This window comes from Coffea arabica, chromosome 2e, assembly GCF_036785885.1.
Source record: "Coffea arabica cultivar ET-39 chromosome 2e, Coffea Arabica ET-39 HiFi, whole genome shotgun sequence".
Classification (NCBI taxonomy): domain Eukaryota; kingdom Viridiplantae; phylum Streptophyta; class Magnoliopsida; order Gentianales; family Rubiaceae; genus Coffea; species Coffea arabica.
Window position 1 is genome coordinate 72,899,209 of NC_092313.1, and position 19,406 is coordinate 72,918,614.

The 19,406-nt window shown below is 37.3% G+C and overlaps 1 protein-coding gene across 1 annotated transcript; it reads right to left on the reverse strand.

The window, feature by feature from the left end:
- Positions 1-1,432: 1,432 nt before the first annotated feature.
- LOC113733016 (pleiotropic drug resistance protein 3-like) lies at positions 1,433-18,867 on the reverse strand. Its single transcript, XM_072081007.1, has 27 exons — positions 17,569-18,867; positions 17,127-17,250; positions 16,806-16,891; positions 16,090-16,174; positions 15,514-15,673; positions 15,341-15,417; positions 14,790-14,843; positions 14,597-14,687; positions 14,125-14,426; positions 13,765-14,034; positions 13,060-13,373; positions 12,049-12,209; positions 11,852-11,955; positions 10,006-10,159; positions 9,810-9,926; positions 9,392-9,397; positions 8,633-8,706; positions 7,477-7,809; positions 7,086-7,376; positions 6,844-6,927; positions 6,592-6,725; positions 5,445-5,672; positions 4,918-5,089; positions 4,434-4,688; positions 2,064-3,299; positions 1,675-1,880; positions 1,433-1,568 (listed from the first exon to the last, which is right to left on the reverse strand). The coding sequence occupies exons 1-25, from the start codon at positions 17,949-17,951 to the stop codon at positions 3,033-3,035; spliced, it is 4,326 nt and encodes a 1,441-aa protein (XP_071937108.1). The 5' UTR covers positions 17,952-18,867; the 3' UTR covers positions 1,433-1,568; positions 1,675-1,880; positions 2,064-3,032.
- Positions 18,868-19,406: the final 539 nt, after the last annotated feature.

Below are 19,406 nucleotides of genomic sequence, written 5' to 3' on the forward strand. Positions count from 1 at the left end.
ACCTGAATCAAAATAAGTTTCACAATTTGCAACAGCCCATTGATCATTAGGAAAAACATGAGTCTCATAACCCCATTCAGGAACAAAGTCCAGTCTATCATCAAAATATGGAATGTTAGCAGCCATAAAAAATAATAAAAAAAAATAAGAGAAAAATAAATTAAAAAAAATGAAAACAAGATAAACTCAAAAAGAAACAAATTAATCTGGCACCAGTCCCCGGCAACGGCGCCAAAAATTGACAGGTTGTCAGCCTGTACAATAATAAAACCTGCTCAAACTAAAAGTAATTTCAGTAGATAGCGGTGAACAGGGTCGAATCCACAGGGACTGGGAGTAATTGTTCCTTTTCAAATTCACAGTGACAAGGGGGTGTTTTTATGCAGAAGGTGACAATAAAAGAAATTCAAATAAAATCTAAGAAACTACTAAAAATTAAATAACAAATTACTAAAATCAAATGAATGATAATTAAGGATCTAACCAAGGAATAACTTCAGCAATGGTTCACCTAATTGATCATCGATAAGCAAAGGCAATTCCAATTATTTACTAATAAATAGGTTATAACTGCCAAACAAGCGATGACAGTCAACCCCTCCTTACTGTGTCGATGATTAAGGTACGCCCGTTAATCACTGCTCTAATTGAGAAATAATCCTAGGTACGCCCATAGAATTTAATTCCCCAATTGCCTTACGTATTAGAGGAGCCCTATTCTAACCAAATAACGCACTACCAGGGTTATTTTAGATTAGCCAGCGTATTCCCCTGACACAAACCTAATCATGCCAGTTGCCACTATTTTGAGACAATTAAACAATTACGGATTTAATGTCCCAATTGACAATAGATTATCAAATTAACTAATTATCCGGATCCAAGACAATCAATTAATCAAACAATCATAAGCACTGCAACCAAGGAATATGCGAATACCAATAAATAAAGGAAAAGATAAAATTAAATCGATCTCACAATTTTTAGGCGATCCAAAGCATCCGTTGCTCCTTAACTAGAAAAAGGGAATTAGTTCATTTTGGTGAACAAATCCCACGCAAAATCGAAGAGGAAACTGCAGCCATCAATTGGAAAATGCACAAATTCGATCCGATGGAATACGGGCTGAAAAGAAAAGCTACTGGAAGTATCCATTGTTTTTGCTTCTCCTAACATACGGAGAAAAGAAAACTACTCAAGGCTAAAAGGAAAAGTTAAAGCTAAAGCTACCAAAATGCTTCCTGACATGCCAGGGAGACCAAAAGCTGAGCTAAGTTGTCTTTTGCTCCTGCCATGCCCGCAGGAGGTTTTTTCAAGCCAGAGGCCCCCCCCAGGGAAAAGTCCAGCCTTTTTCTTTTAAGCTACAGACGAGAAACTCAAGATAAAGCCAGCCGTCAGATGTGCGGCGGCTCTTAGGAGAAAGAAACCCTTCGTCCGTCATTCCTCTGCAGAAATTACCGAAATGGGCGTGACATCTTCTTTTCGAAAAATGCCCCTGGGGCAGGCTCTATCACTTGGGCTCCTTTTCTGCCAAATTGGTACTTATTATCATATTTTTGTTCTACTCCCTGAAATAAATGACAAATACTAAAAGTGAGTAGAATCCAGCAATTAATCCACATCAAGTCAGGTAATAGGGGAAATTAATAATAAAATAAATGATAAAATTGCAACCTATCAGAGGTCATCGTTATAGAGGACCTCCGCTTCGACCTCGGTTTCCTCGCTCTGTTCCTGGGGTGTCCCGACCTGATGAGACGCTTCGGCCCCCCCTTCCCCGGCCTCAGAAGCGGTTCTCTCCTCGGAAGGATCTGGCCTCTCTGCTTCGGTGAAGTCGGGCCTCACCGTCTCTTTGTGGGTGCGTGCTGTCCTAGCCATTGCTAAAGGAGGAGAAATGAAGGGGAAGAAGTGAACTTACTCAGAAGATGTGGTGTAAGAGATTGTCGAAGTGAAAAAACAAAGAAACAGAGCTCTGAGGTGATTTTTGATTTTTGATAAAGAGTGAAACGGTAAAAAGGGACTCCTATTTATAGGCTAACAGGGAGAAGATGAAAAGGCGGAACCTTTGGCATCCTCGAGGACACGACTTCTCTCCTCATTAATGGGGGGACTGTTCATCTGACCGTTGATTTCACGTCCATCCCTGGATCTGACATTAAGGCTGACAGCCATCATTTCACTTCCTTCCCAGTCCCATCCGCGCAGTCATGACGTGTCCTTACTGTATTCCGTGTTCTACACTCTTGTCAGCCTCGGGAAGTAGCTACCTCGGAAAGCAACGACCCCGCCCTTCCCAAGGCTTGGGGGGCTTAGTGAGGAGGGTATCTCCAGCTCAGATAGCGCTGGGGCCCTGTCCTGTGGTACCTCTGTTTCGACCGCCTCGGCCTATCACCATCGTGAATTGACTTCGGCCCAGTTACCGCCTCGGCCAAGGCTTTCCCTCACAAAGCCGAAATGAAGTATAACGACCTGACAACCGGAGTTGTGGAACATGACCTCTGACACCTCTGATAAAGCTGCTCTGACATGCGCCGCCTGACACATGACTGTTCCGGCGCACCTTTCCGCAGAGCCCATCAAATCACCTTGATGCGCTGACCCTGCCAGATCTCTAGGGACCCGTGCCAGCAGTCCCTCTTTCCTGTCCATCCTCTATAAATACTCAAGGCTTCTACTGAGAAAGGGGATGACCAATTTTCCTGATAAAAACCATACACTGATTCTCTCTATTAAGCTATTTTCCCAATCCCGAACTGACTTAAGTTTCGGAGTTCTACCGGGGGATTCAGCCCCCCTTGTAATTTAAGCAGGTGACCAAGCCCGCTGTGACCTCTTCAGCTGCAGTGCTTTCAGCTCTCAGTTCACTCCAGCCGATCAGAATTCACCTCTTCACTAACCTAGGCAGGTAGAGAGGAATACAGACTTTGTAGTTTGTACACGTTGATCGAAGTTCTTGCAACCTACTGATAAATCGTTACAATAACAAAGGTTCCATGATTTGTAGCAACAGATATACAAACAATTGTAATCATTTACCTCTTCTGGAAATTTAACTTCCTAATACAGCAAGCAAAGAAGGCAGCAAAAGTAATGGGGTACAAAATCAACACAACACCAACTATGGGTAGTTGATTGTGATGAAATCCAAAGTAATCTCTCAAAAACTCTGCTACCGTTTTAGTTTCTCCAAACACCTCAATTTGCCTGTCAACATCCCCATATTGTGAAGTAAGCAAACCATTGAGAGTCCAAGATGTTGGGATTAAGTAATAGCACCAAATCCACCACTTTGGGATTTGCTGCAAGTAAAAGGAATAAAAAAGAACTCTAAGTGTCAACTACAACCCAAGAAAAAAATGGATAAATTACCTTTTATCTCCCTATAATTTGGTACTTTGTCACATAACCTCTTATGATTTAATAACCAATATATAACTCCCTTATGATTTGGGTTGAAGTATCACAATTAGTTTTTCTGTTAAAACTAATGGTTAATAGTAAAAAGTCAAAGTCAAAATAATTAATTGGCAAATTTAGCCTTTCATTACTTCTTTTTTTCCCTCCAAACATAAAAAAGAAGAAATTTAAATAAAAAAATAGATAAATAAGAATTAAAAAATACCGTTAAAGATTTGGTTTAAAAACCTACAATGATATTTGTCATCAAAAAAGATTTGGTATTTTTTGTTTCTTATTATTTGTTTTATTTTTTCTTTCCATCTTTTTTGTTTCTTGTTTATTTGTTTTTTATTTCTCTTCCATCTCTTTTGTATTTGGAGAAAATTAGGATTTTGTAGTATAGGTTTTCAAAATCATCTCTTCCCTTTCCAGAGAGAGAGAGAGAGAGAGATAGAGAGAGAAAGAAAGAAAAAAAAGTAGTGAAAGTGTGAATTTGTTAATTTATTAATTTGACTTTAACTTTTTACTATTGACCATTAGTTTTAACAGAAAAACTGACAGTGGAATTTAACCCAAATTATATAGAGGTAGTGAAAGGGTGAGTTTGTTTATTTATTAATTTGACTTTAACTTTTTACTATTGATCATTAGTTTTAACAGAAAAACTGCAGTGAAATTTAACTCAAATTATGAGGAAGTTATCTATTGGTTTTTATACCACACAAGAGTTATGTGGTACAGCTTCAAATCACAGGGGATAAAAGGTAATTTACCCCCCAAAAAAAAAATCTTCTCAGATGTCAATTCTTCTTCCATTAAGTGCTCATATATGTCTAGTGTATATATATAGCTCATACCAATTTCTGGCCTAGCTCAGCGCCTCAGCCTATAAAATGTTGCAAGTTGCAAAACTTAAAGCCTATAAATTTCTACCAACCTCCCTATGATAACTATGGATGTTTGTGTACACATGCATGGAATGCCGACCTAGCAGAAGGGCTTGGGATTGTATCTGTGGTTAAAGAAATGCTTACCGGTCGAGGAACAAGGAACCCGGCAAAAAGGTTGAGCAACGTATTAGAAGTTGACAGCAAAATTGAAGCCAATGGCAAGCTTGGTGTGATTGAAACCATCAGCATGCCTAGATAACTGAAGTATAGCCACGTACAAAACATCGAGTAGAAGTACCAGAAAACCTTATAAATTGACCAATAATATCCAATCATTGGATATGTGATGATTGTGTATATAATTGCTTGGGCAAAGATGTAGGGAATCTCGATAGTAACCTACAAAAGTGAAGAGTATACTTGTACGGTCAGAATGTATATTGGAGGGAGGGACCTGATACTGCTTTAAATCTTGGGAAATTGCAACAGATCATACTACAGGTCGATATTATTTTTCAAGACCATGCAAGGCAAAATAATATTTGAACCTCAGTGCAATTTTGTATCTGGACCTTAACTATCTTTAATCAAACAAAATACATAATTTTTTTTGAATCAATACTTTTACCTGCGCAAGTGCACAAGCCCATGAAGAATACATTCCCGCAAATCTTTCTCGGTAGAGGACGGTGCGCTCTTTGCTGACATATGGCAGAGCTGAAGAGGAATTGTTTATACCACAGAAGATTACAGCGCTGAACATCGAACCAAGAATATTGAATACGCTCTGCTGATCATTTCTATTAAAAAAAAAGGGACATTTTTGTCAGGGATACAGTCTTCACTAACAAAATATTGGACAGCCATTGCATTTTCAACCGTTCATTCAAACGAAGTTAGATGGATGGTTCTTGGAACAAAGTCAGTTGCTTATGGTTGATATCAGAGGTATTGAGATGCCAATCTACCGTAGAATGAAACTATGCAAGACCAGCTGGAAAATTCAAAAATGGTAAATGGAAGCTGAGTATTTGCACTAGATGTGGTTAAATTCGAGTCTTTACCATGCAGAAGACATGCAACGAAAAAGCTGGTCTCAGATACACATATATACACACAACGTTGTTAGAAACAGGTTCTATAACGTATACTTACAGCTTCTTCCCTTGATCCCAGAACAGGATGCCAAAAAGCAGAGATTGTATAAGCATTAGCAGCAATCGGACTAAATTGTACGAGGGACTTCTCCAGTAGGACCAAAATTGCTTCCAGAGGCAAGCCTTAAACTGTCCCCATCCACTCAATGAAAAACGAGTTGGAAAATCCAAAGCTTTTGAACCAGGAGGTGGAATGCTCAGTCGCTTCACAAGTTCTCTAGTATCCCTGAGAACAAAGGAATGGGAAACAGGATAATTACAACTTTTGCTGTGCTTACATCTACCATGGTATAAAAGTTAATGTGAGAAATCCATGAGATTTTTGTTTACAAGCAAGTGTAAAATGAAATAGCTACCATCAAAAATAGGGTAAATCACTTATTACCCCCTGTGATTTTATAGAATGCCAGATAACCCCCATAAGGTTTTAAAATAGCAACATAACCTCCCTGTGGTTTTATGTAAAGTGAAAAATGGACGGAGTGCACAATCAATTACGGTGTTTATATCAAACATCCTTTAAAAGCGAATGTGATCAAATCTTCATATCCATGTAACCCTCTTATGATTTGAATAAATGTCCACTTTATCCCTTGCGATTTTTGTATTGATTCACGTAATCTCCCTATACTTTTATACCAGGTGGTTAAACCGTCGATTAATTTAGCATTTAAGTAAGGGTACTATTGATATTTCAACTAACAACATTACACAGCTATTCTCGGTCAAGTTTTTATTTTATAGAAAACTATAGGGGGTGAAGTGAATATTTTGAATCATTAGGAGGGTCATGTAACAATAGATGAATCCACAAGGGGGTAATAAGTAATTTACCCTTTAAAATAACAAACACTTTAAGCAATATTAATTGTCTAAAACATAGAACATGCTCAACACATCTTGTGAGAATCTAATGAATATGAAAGTATTTCAGCATCTCTAGTAAGTGCAGGATTTTTATTTGCTATAAAAGATAAGTGACAATACTGTGATTGTCACCTTATGATTCTCAGGTTATTTCAGATGGTAACCTTCAGAAGATAAATCCATAGCTGGAAAATTTTTGATTTGCAAGTTATGCATATAGATACGTAAAGCTGTGGTGACCAAAGAGGTTTTGAATTCTAGGTCACGGTTGGACTCACTCGTACAAAGTAGAATTCTGATAAATTTGAGCAAAGTCTACACCAATTTCAGCCTCAGAAGATGTAGAAGTGACCTCTAACATCCATGTAGCTGGATTATAGTTGTTTCTAATCTTTGGCACACCTGAGATCTCCTGTTACATGGTAAATGATAGCTACAAATGTGACAAAGGTGAATATGTCCATGAAATAAGGCACATGCACTATGAAAGATATATGGAATATCAAGAAAATAGTGCGTGGAAAAATCACCTCAAAATATTCTATAACTTTACTGGATTGTCTCCCCAGTGGTCCAGAGTATATCATGCGCCCTCCTGATTTCAAGAGAATCAACTGCAACATTTTCAAAGAGAATTCAATAGGATCACATAACAAATATATATACATACTTGGATGATAAGTGCAGAAAAGTAAAGCAATGCCCAAGAAAAAAATAGGGAGTATTGTTATATTTACACTGTTGAGTTAATGGTTCATTGGCGGCAAATTACCTCATCGAATGCTTCAAATATATCGATGCTTGGTTGGTGGATAGTGCAAACAATTGTTCTTCCTGTATCAGCCACATTCTTTACAGCCCGTATGACAATTGCAGCAGATCTTGCATCCAATCCAGTGGTAGGTTCATCCATGAATATAACAGAGGGGTTAGCAACCAGCTCAACGGCAATTGTAAGTCGCTTACGCTGCTCAGTTGACAAGCCACTAACGCCTGGAATGCCCACAAGAGAATCTTTTATTTGATCAAGCTCAATAGTTTCTAAGACCTCCTTCACAAAGCCCTACAAATTATTATGCCATTACAATATCAATGTGCATGTAAAGAAAGAAATTAACTCAACAATAAATATTATCTCAACTACTTAAATTATAGCCCCATACAGATTTAGTCACTGAATCAATCTGAGGATGAAGACGCAGCCAAGCAGAAAAAATAACTGACTCTTCAACAGTAATTTGTGGAGAATGAATGTCTGTTTGCTCACAGTAACCCGATATCCGAGCAAATGTCTTTTGAACTTTGGGAAAACCTCCAATTCTTATGTCTCCTTTGACAAGACCACTTGTTTTTCTACCTGCAAGGACATCTAGAAGAGTTGTTTTTCCAGCTCCAGTTACACCCATAAGTGCTGTAAGAACACCGGGTCTGAATGCGCCCGTAATGTCACAAAGAAGTTGGAGCTTTTTCCTGCTAAATCCATGCTCCTTTACTTCCTGAAACCGGTAGAGGATTGAATAAGCAAAGATAACACGGTCCAAATGCATCTTCAGATCATATCAATTACCACGTCTTCGGCACTTCGAAAAGCATGGATAAGTGACAAGGTGCTTTACATTCAAAAATCTCGTACTATGGGTACTCTAATGCCTTTGATGCACGAAAAAGGAAGAAAATGGGAACAATTTACTCCCATGATCTATTGAGAGAATCTTCTTAAGTGTATGCTTTACCTGGTCCATATCATTACACATCCTCATTAGTCTAAAGCATGTGATTTCATTGGTGTATTCTCAATAATTTGAAATAATATAACTCTGAAGCATAGGAAAGATTTTAGCCTGAAGACATTAGACAAGGAAGCAAAACATTTCTCATTTTGTCATTCCCAAGTTTCCTATTTCTTGAAAATATAAACAGTCCAAGAAAATAATTGCTCCTCCTATCCTAAATTATTCCTAATTCAAAAAATTTTGGATTTTTCTTTCAGAAATCCCACTCTATATAACTCTATAACAAGGAAAACATGACTTTTACAGTTTTCGCAGAAGCCGCAGAAGCTGTTAGCCATTGTTCAGAGAGAATTTGGAAACTGGTAAAGCTGATGAGTTGATCAAAATTGGAAGTGAAAATAAATATCAAGATGAGCCGGCTCTCTTTTTTTTTTTTTTTTTTTTTTGGATCTTCTATGCTTTTCACGTGTGCTACCTAGTTTCTTAAGTACAATGAACTGCTCTTCATAGAACAAAATTTATCACCTATATCCATATGCATCTTCTTGTTTGCCACAAAATATCAGATGTCAAATACATGACTTACCACTGGAGTGTCAATGTAGTACTGCAGATCTTGAAAGACTACAGTCAATGGTTCAAAAGGCAAAACCATTTTGCCTGCAAAAAAGAGAAAGATATGAAGTTATGTGAAGCAATACGACTTAGTCTACAAGGAAATGAGAAATTTCTAAGTTTGTGATGAATTTTAAAAAAATTCTACAAAAGGGGTGATTGTGGCGAGGAATTCTGTCGGGGGGGTCTTCGCATTCGTGAAATGCGAGCTCAGGAGAGCTCGCATTTCACGAATGCGAGCTCTGTTGAGAGCTCGCATTCCTGGAATGCGAGCTCTCCTCAAATGCGAGCTCTGTTGGAATGCGAGCTCTCCTCAAATGCGAGCTCAACAGAGCTCGCATTACAGAGATGCAAATTTTTTTGCTTTTTTTTTTTTTTGGAGGCAGAGATTTATATTTTTGTATTAAAACAAAAAAGGATTTTGACAATCAGTGATTCCGGAAATGGGCTGTACCATCCTGTCAGTAGGTTCCTTGTTTCTTATGACAAAATTCAAGCCTGAACTGGATGTCGGAGACGCCCAACGTATTAATAGTTCATTTCCTGTTGAGATGTTCCATGAAGCTTGCCACTCCTCAGGTGGTTCTTGAGGTGTTGCAGTGCCTACAACTTTCTCTGCACTAGATGACAATTGCATGTAAAATAAGCACGGAGGTTGAGAAGGAAACAGCATAACTGAAGAATCAAAACAGGTGGAAGCAGTGAAAAAGAGCTACATTAAAGCACATACCAGGGGCTTTGCCGATCGAACTAGAAACGTAGGACCAAGAACCTTCACGAATCTCTATGATCCTGTCCTCCCATTTAACAGCTGAAGGTGTTTCGCCTCCTCTCCTCCAAAATCCTCCTCCCATCCTGGATCATTCTTAATCATTTGAAACTCAGCATACTGAATAAAGCAGACACAAATCACTGAGCTCGCATTTCCGGAATGCGAGCTCGAATTGAGCTCGCATTTCCGGAATGCGAGCTCAGTGAGCTCGCATTCTCAAAATGCGAAGACCCCCATTTAGAGAAACCCCTCCAGGAAACGCCCTCGTTGTAGAATTCTTTTTTTTTTTCATCATAAACTAAGAATTCACCCGCAAGGAAATAGACATCTTATTAAGATATATAACTGAGAATCACTGGTGATATATGATGCTCACCTTCATAAGGTCCAATGGAGTTTCTCAAATTTTGTGGAGTTCCTACTATGGTGGAGTCTTTGTCACCTCGTATTTGAGAAAGCTTTTCACTCGAAATAATAGTGCGAAAGCCGGGGGCTGCATGCGCCATGATTAGTGGGTATCGTATGAAAAATAATCTCCATTCTACAAGAAGATATAACGGAGATGAACCTACGTTTTAAGAAAGTTAAGGCTAACATGAAACCGATGTTGAAGAACAATGTAAACCCAAATAGAGCCCCAACTGAAATCCAAAACAAGTGACCATCAAAGCTCAACCCGCGGCTTTCAAGTGTTTCTTGTCCTATTGTTGCGTTTGAAGGAAGCATCTAAAATTAAAGACGAAGAGTACTAACATTAGCTGAAACTGAACTGCTTCATAAGATGACGCAGGCAATGTGAATAATCAGACAATAGCATAGATATTATAGCAAGTCATTGATAGTGCGTATAAAATTTTAGATGTAGAAAAACTTGAAGAGAAATCAACAGTTCTACATTTGAAGAAAACACATGATTAACAAGAAAGCCTAAAAGGGTACGTTGAACTTCAGAAGAGCATGATTGATAGGACAAAAATGATTCATATATCACATCCTCGATAGAACAGGAGATACCTTAGTCGAGCTTAGTTAGCTTGACTCAAGGTCTATACATTTGTCTGTCTTAAATATTTGGGCAAATTTCACTTTATCTCCCCGTGGTTTAGCATTTTTTAACATAACCTATGGTTTCAAAAATTATACATAATCCCCTCATAGTTTGGATTAAAATGTCAAAGTGACGGGAATGATTATTCTTAACGGAGTCATCTAAAATGTCAAAAATACCTTTATATAAAGTTGAAAATTATTTATTAACAAATGGGGATTATATGTATATTTTGAAAATCATAAGGGGATTATATGGTAAAGTATTAAATTATAAGGGATTATATGGTAAAATATAAAAATTATACGGGATTAATGTGTCATATATGTATAAGGGTAATTTCAACATTTTTAGAAGTTCCGTTACTAATAACTATTTCCGTCACTTTGATATTTTAATCTAAACCATGAGAGGGTTATGTATAGTTTTTGAAATCATAGGGGAGTTATGTAAAATTATGCTAAACTGCATGGCGGTAAAATGTAATTTGCCCTAAATATTTTAGGACTTCGTGGGACGAATGAAGACACTATAAGGAATATGGGCGATGAGAAACCAATGTGAATACTGAATACTGAAATGAAAGAACAATTGGTCTTTGACCACTGGTAGTATGAGGTTGGCTCATCAGGGCACTGAAAACTTACGACCAAATAGTTCTAGCACAAACGTTGCGTCTGATATTTCATTTTATTTTATTTTGGGCAAAATACGCTTTACCCTCCCATGATATAGCTATTTTTCACATAACCTCCCTGTAGTGTTAAAAATTATATATAACTCTCTCATAGTTTGGATTAAAGTGTTAAAGTAACCGAAGAACTTATAAAAATGTCAAAATTTCCCTTGTTTAAAAATCAAAATGGATGAAGTGACCAAAATATATAAACATAACATGCATTACATTCTAACCCCGTATAATTTTATATTTTATCATATAACCCCCTTATAGTTTAGTGATTTACCATATAACTCCCTTATAATTTTTGAAATATATATATAACCCCCCTGTGGCTAATAAATAATTTTTAACTTTATATAGAGGTATTTTTTATATTTTAGTTGATTCCGTTATGGAATACAAATTCCGTCACTTTGACACTTTAATCTAAACCAAGAGAGAGTTATCTATAGTTTTTGAAACTATAAGGTGATTATGTAGAAAAAATACTAAACTACAGGGGGATAAAGTGTAATTTGCTCTTTTATTTTTGAAGCATAAGGCATATTCACTAAATGTAGCATGAATAGTAAGAAATAGAAAATTGTGGTTATCTAATAATTTGTCAGTCCATTTCAGCATAATTCTAGTTCAAAGTAGATGCAAAACAAATGATCAAAGGGCAAAAAAAAAAAAAAAAACCGGTCGCCTTCTGCCACCGTGGGGCAAGAAATTCATTCAAAGCAAGGCCAATCTCACCATATGTTAATGGAGACACCCAAAATCCCCATTTCAACCAAATTGGCATAGAGGCTGCAATAAACTCATCTTCAGATTATTCTTTACTTGCTCAAGTATAAACTGAAAATCAGGACCAAGAATGACAAAAAATCATTAAGCACTTACGCCTATTGATTATGAAGCCGCTAAACAGCAGGACAAATGATATCGATAAGCTAGCAACTGCTGTAGAAGCAACCACGGTTTGGCAGACAGATGCAATAAAACGGAACATGGATATTGATGTCAGGTGAATGGAAAATAGTAAAATCAGTTGGCGGAAGAACCTGGAATAGATTGATATTTCATTAGTGAATAAACTAATTACCCATGGTTTCAAGGTCCTAAATGCGATCATAATCTATTAACCCTCTTAAACCCCTTCCAGTCATGGTTCGAAGTCTCGGCCGAGACCGAGACGACTCGGCCGAGTCGTCACCGTCTCGGCCCCTACCGATACGATACCGTGACGAAACGATACCGAAATACTTGATTCGCCGAGAAATCGGCCGAGTCGTCACCGCGAGGGATTGACTCGGCCGAGTCACATCGAATCACTCCGAGTTATCTCGAGTCAAGACAAGAAATCAGCCGAGTCACACCGTGACGGATTGACTTGGCCGTTTCTTTTGCTATTTTTTAATTATTTTTATTTAGCATACTTTTTTATATTATTAACAATTTTTAGAATATTAAATACTTTAAAATTTACGTCTCACCGAGACCGCGACCGATATGCCGAGACCGATGTGGAACGTTCTGGGCCGCGGCCGCGACTTTGAACCATGCTTCCAGTGCATGATTAACTCAGATCAGAAAAGTGTATGTACTCTCATCACCTCTCCCAATTTGTCTAGGCTCCCTTCGTTGGCTGGCTGGAATAATGACTGAATATAACAAAACAAGTTTAACAGGGGAGGTCATCATGATTGCCCGCTCCAGCTAATGAGAGGCAATGTTTTAACATATAATGACACACCTGAAGGGAGATCTCAGGAATTTACAATTCAAGATGTTAACATAAGTTCCAACAAAAGGTTGGTGATTATGTTTGCTACATATGCTTTTCTAGATACAGGAAAATGTGTTTAAGAAAATGAACTATCTATGACAAACTCAAGTGCGTTAGTAGCTCACCTCCCAACCTCAGGGCTATATCCAATGACATAGTAAGTTAAAGAAGTCCATACCACAGCTTCCAGCAAAGAGATAGGAACCTTTAGAATAGCAGATGGGATTGCATATGCCCAAGCCGGGTACAAGTACAAGTCTCGCTGTTTATAAAAGATTCCCAGTCTTGCAACAGTCATTGGCAGCTCTGGATTTCCATTAACTAGAAGCATGATGAGAGCAAAAAAGAGAGCTCCCAGGTAATAATTTGCGTGGAGAACATCAGCACCCATCCGTGTTCGTAGAAATACGGTCATAGTAATGGAAGCAACAATAAGGAGCTGAAAATATTGTAAATGGTGTTAGACGCCTTAAACAGATGAGAAGTGGAGAATTTCAGTGTACATTGATGGTGATTAGTAGGAAAGCAGGGATATCTTCCTCATTTTCTGCAGACTAGCTTGTAAGGGCTTCTGAGGATTTGAATAGATTGGTTGGCCTTTATTGAAAATATTATAAAGCAGTTGCCAAAATTCAGCTTTCCCAAATTAGCAGCTCAAAGTTCATTTTTTTTATTTCAATTTTTGCATGGCTACTTTACAAATATAACGTGCTACAGGTACATGGAAGGGCTACTTCACTTTTTCTGGTTTAATGATCTTATATTCATGTACATTAAAAGCAAAAACGAAATCATCAAAAAGTATAAGGCAAAGAAAATATTGAGCTAACCTGAACCGATTTGAAAACATAAACAAAAGCATTTCTTTTCATGAGAAGAAACTCTCTCCACATACAAGCTCTGAAGAGTTCCCACTTAGGAACCGAAAACCTGCTCAAGATGATAGCATTTTTGCAGTCCATGCACTTCATGAATGGCCTTTCAAGCTTCTTTCCATAACAAGATTCATTAAATTTCCTTGATAACATATCAACAGAATGGTAAAGATATGTTTCTTCACTTCGATACCAGTACTGTGCTTGATCTTTTCTCGAGATAATCTGCAATGGTTTTCATAGATTAATTTAACTGTAACCAAAAGGACGATGGCAACAAAAGAAAACCCACATGAGGCATCATCATGGCCTCACCTCCTGTAGGAAATCAGCAACTCCTTTTCTTTCAGGACATGTAAATCCACAACTCTCAAAAAATTCGAGAATATTATTTCGTGGTCCATGATACACAACCTTTCCCTCAGACATCAAGATGATGTCGTCAAACAAGTCAAATGTTTCTGGTGCTGGCTGAAGAAGTGACATGAGTATAGTGGCATCTGTTATATGTGCAAGCTGCTGAAGGCAAGACACTATCTGATATGTGGTTGAACTATCCAGTCCATTAGAAATTTCATCCATAAATAAAGCTCTTGTAGGGCCAACAATCATCTCCCCTGTATAATGCCACTATAAGCGATGACTACTGCATTGTTCGTGTTCAGCCAGGTAAAATTTCAGAAGTTCATTGTTGATAAGTTGCTGATATTAAATATAATAGCTGTCATGCAAAAGCTCAATATTAGGAGATTAAGAGTTGCATCTATTAAGCATGGCTTCATGTTACCTGTTGTCAACCTTTTCTTTTGGCCACCAGAGATACCTCTCCTCATGGCGTCTCCAACAAATGTATTGTCGCATATGTCAAGTCCAAGTATCTGGAAAAGGATTGGCAGTCAATCAATCACACGTAAAGTTTATTGTCTGACTTAGACTAACTGAATAGCAGCTGAAGACCAATATGTGAAAGAATTCACTACTTTCAGAATATTATCTGTTTGGAGAGTTGTATCTTGCCCTTCAACAGAAATTGCCTGATCAAAACAGATTCACGTTAGAAGAGAGGAATATTAAAGCTCAGAAACAATACGGAACAAAGTAAAATTTCTGCTTGATGGCCACTAACGTGTCTTATGCAAAAAGAGTGGAATATGCAATACAACTGCAAATGAAAATCAAATACATATTAAGAATTAGAGCAAAGTTATTCCATTTCCCGGAATATACTGACAAGCAAAAATTTATACCTATGCTTCTTGGCCTAACCCTGGTTTCCTCTTTTCTCTATCCTCTATTTCGGCTAATTTTCAAGAAATCGTAGTGTTACTCCACCTTGTTTCCAGAAATAAAAAATGAACACAAAGTAAACCAGGATAATATCCAGCCTCTTACATGGTTTTCACATCAATTACCACTTGAAGTTCATAAGGATGCAGATTCATTTTCAAGGGTAAATGAAACATACAACTTTGATAAACCATATTGGTAACCAACCAAAACTGAGTTAGAATGCAAAAGGAACAAAATCTACCTTCATGTAAGTGTCTATATCTGGATCTGGGAGAATTCCTGCCTTTATCTCCCTTCGACTGAGCTCACACATTATAGCTTTAAAGCAAAAAAGACTTCAACTTTCATCATCGGTTCATCACAGACACGATATGTTCAAATAGAAACAGAACTTCCCTTGTGCTGAAAATGTACCTGCTCTACTCCCAACACCCTGACAACGAGCTGAAAAATCTAGTGTTTCCCTAACAGTCATTTCTGGAATGTGAATATCATATTGGCTTATGTAAGCAGAGGTTTTCTGGGGTACAAATTCTGAGAATTTGTATCCATTGTAAGTTATCTCTCCCGTAACCTGTCAGAGAAAAATAACAAAGTTAACACTGAGGCAAACAATAAGTTTTGGTGTGAACAAATAAGCTTAAATGATATGCTGGTGCCATGATTTTCTCCAAAACTGTTACATGACTGTGAGCATCCTAAAAGCAAATATTCAGGAATATCTTGATTAACAGATGACGAAATCTTTCAGTTTCTGTTCAAGATTTAAATAACTTTCCATGATATGATATATCAGAAGACCAGCCTGAATAATCACTTCAGAATAGTTGGCTCATTCAAGTGGTTGGGAGTGCACAAGAATCAGTGCAAAGCTGTAATAAGTTACTAAAGGCAAATGTTGGTAATCATGCAGGGTTGCTCTATCACTTCATGTTGTGATCTTTTTATAGTTTCTACCAAGCTAGATAAAGAACTGAGAAACAAAGAGACCTGGAGAGATTTGTCAAGATTTCCTGAAAGTGCTTTCAAGAATGATGTCTTCCCGCATCCTGGAGGACCTAATAGAAGAGTCATTCTGCAATGGTAATAAATGACTATAAGATGGCAATAAAATGGTTTTAATCAAAAGCTATCTCTCAGTTCTTCCTTTTTGCAAAGCAAAATATAGGAGTAAGACCTATTCCCCAGTACAACTGTCGTGGACAAGTAAGCATTTTTTTTATGCTTCAGAAGCCTGGAATAAATTCGAGTTACAAATTGAATTCTGATCCTTCAACCTGATACAAATTGTCAATCCATCCGTGCAATCCAAAGTTAAATTTCAGTTATAAAGCCAACAAATGTTCGTAAATTTTAAGAGTTGGTATTCTAATTCATCAAACTGTCAAACTCGCAGGGGCCAAATGGTAGATAGCAAGCAAAGAATGGCTCTGTCTTAGATGTTCAGCATACGATGTTATAGTAGCTAAGAAATGAGAGAGAGTTCCCCAGATGGTAAAGAACACAAAAGACTGCCAGGGAATACAAGACTGAAGGCACTAGAACACAGTTAAAGGCACAAACAGACAGGTGATGTGCTGATCAAGAGTGACATGCTCAACAATTATATGTCACAACTTGATTTCACACAGGACTTAGTCACAAGTGAAGATAAGTAAATGCCCCACTTAACAATTTGAAAAATACACTAGATTCTCATCCTGTACCTTCCTGGCTTAATGATACCACTAACATCACTAAGGATACAGATCTTCGATACTTGTGACTTTAAACCAGCAACCCTTGCAAGATCCTAGGACAAAATAAAGCACCAACAGAAAGTTAAGAGACAACAAGGAAACAAGAGTTAAGATGAACTGTTGATCTCTGTGTTATTCTTTCAATGCCTTATTGGCAGCGTAGAATAATTATTAATTAACCTAATATACTGGTAAGCTAGCACGTTTTCTACTATAACTTTGCGGCTAGGTATTGCAGAGTACACATTCAAAGAACCATTGTTGTCTCAACGAAAAGCAGATACTCACTGAAAACATGCTTTTGAAAGAATTCCAAAGTGTTGGAAGCGGCTTTCCTGAAACAACTTCAAATTCTGCTGCTACATGGAGATTGCTGTACCTTACTTCCACTGTAGGCAATTGCACGCCAACTCTGCAGGAACCAAATTGAGAAGTTGACTTACAGACTTTCAAATAGTAGACAATTAAAAATGGAGAAAACACAGCATCTGGTTAACTACAAAAAATGCACAATCCCAGTCAGTTAGCCTTATCAAATTTTCATAGTATCATCATGCTGATATATTTTACTCCAAGAAAGTGATCGTTCAATGCATGACTACCAAAAACTGCATGTGTAAACTAGAATTTAAGAGCATTATCTATGACTCTTAATCATGGGCATTTCAACAATGTAATTAAACTTATAGCAAGTCAATCGGCCGATTTCACAAACAAGAAGAAATCTCACCTGTCAATTCTCTTCCTGATTTTCTGCAACAGTTTAAAGTTGTCATGCTCAACATGCCTAATGAGCTTCTCAATGAACAAATGCCTCTCCAGTGCACCAAGCTTAGTGACATCAATTACCCGTCTTCTTTTAGTATCAGCTTCATTGCCGCTATCCTCATCAAACACAGGTGATTTCATCCGTTTGAAAGTAGGCAGTTTATCAATAGCAGCCCACTGCAATGCAAGTTCTTCATCAGGTTCATCATCCTTTCCATTACTTAAGGCTGAAATGCTTCTGAAACTCGCATTACAAGTATGAAATGATTCTCTTAAGCTCCTTCCCAACTCTGACAACTCAATTCCTAACGATTCTACATCATCTCTTCCTACTAACTCAGCCATTTTAGACCTTTTCTCTTATTGCATAATAAAACTATCATTTTTCAGGGAAAAAGGATAATGCTACATAGATACACAAGCGTTCTTGAGCAATGAGGATAGTATATCACCCATCGGATAATGAAGTTGAAGCGGCTGTTTCACATGCTGCAATAAAAATTTACATTCAAAAAGAAAGGCGGCTTTTCCAATATAGAATTAGTAGAACCTATAGCCCTGAACTAAGGATCCATGTCGGCTTCTTTGACTTTCAACATTGGCAATGCAGTTCAATGTTCAAATCAAATCAAGTGGGCTTTTCTTCATTCACTCGAACTACTACTGGTCGCCATAAACTAATGATCTCTCCTGTTGGGACTGGTAGTAAACATTGTTGAATCATCAAATAATATCAAAGATTGCAAAGCATTTATTGCCGTTGAAGATTTTTTCAATATTCTTATATATAATTATTGGTTCATGGTCAAGTCCCACTTTTTTTTTTGTCAATTAGGTAGTGCCCAGATCAAGTTCGATGCATCTTACCTCCTACGTCCATTGGCCTATGGACAAGACATGTGTAACAATCTAATCAAACTTCACTCATGTAGATGTTCCAATATCGGACGATCTATTCTATTTTATTGTTTTCACCAATTAAGTTCGTCCACTATGTTCTGGGACCGGGGTCAAATCTTTTTACTATCCTTATGCTTATGCAAAATTTGAAGGATTTCACAGTTTACCTCATTAGGACTCCATAAGTTATAAAAATTCAAGCTACATATATACAGATCATTAATGGGAAATGACGCAAATTGAAAACAAAGCAAGCCCATTTTTCAGATGATGATGCCTTGACTTGATATCAACCTCGCGAGTACGTTTTCTTTGACCAACATGAATAACCCTCCTCTCCTGGTCCTACTTTTCCTTGATAGAGAACCCCGTCACGACAGGTAAAAATAAGCATAAGTTGTTGAGGGTCGATAGGAGATAATATGGAGTGTTCGGATGCCATTATTTGAAATATTATTTGAAATAATTAATATAGTATTTTTTTTGTGATATGATATATGTAAAATAAAAAAAATAATTAAAAAATAAAAGTTAATTGAAAAATGTATTTGTGATTCAATATTTGGAATAATTTGACCATCCAAACTTTGGATAGAGCATTATCCAAAATATTATTTTGAATAGTTATTATACTAACATCTTTTTGTAATGTGATATATATGAGATAAAAAGGTAGTTGAGAATATAAAAAATTGATTGGAAAAAATATGTTTATCAGGTAAGTAGAATATATTTTAAAATAATTTTTGTATCCAAACAAATACGATAATCAACAAGAAAAAAAATAGAGGACAAATCATCATAAAGAACATGAGCAACATCGCAATCAACAGGGGCGGAGGGAAGGGGGGGCCAAGGGGGGCAACCGCCCCCCCTCCAATTGTTAAAAAAAAAAATTTC

Coding starts and splice junctions, on each gene's coding strand:
- LOC113733016 (XM_072081007.1), bottom strand. CDS start 17,951: ATGGCTGAGTTAGTAGGAAGAGATGATGTAGAATCGTTAGGAATTGAG. Junction 16,175..16,805: donor GGTATCATTAAGCCAGGAAG/GTACAGGATGAG, acceptor TTACCATTGCAG/AATGACTCTTCTATTAGGTC. Junction 14,844..15,340: donor ATATAGACACTTACATGAAG/GTAGATTTTGTT, acceptor TGTTTTGATCAG/GCAATTTCTGTTGAAGGGCA.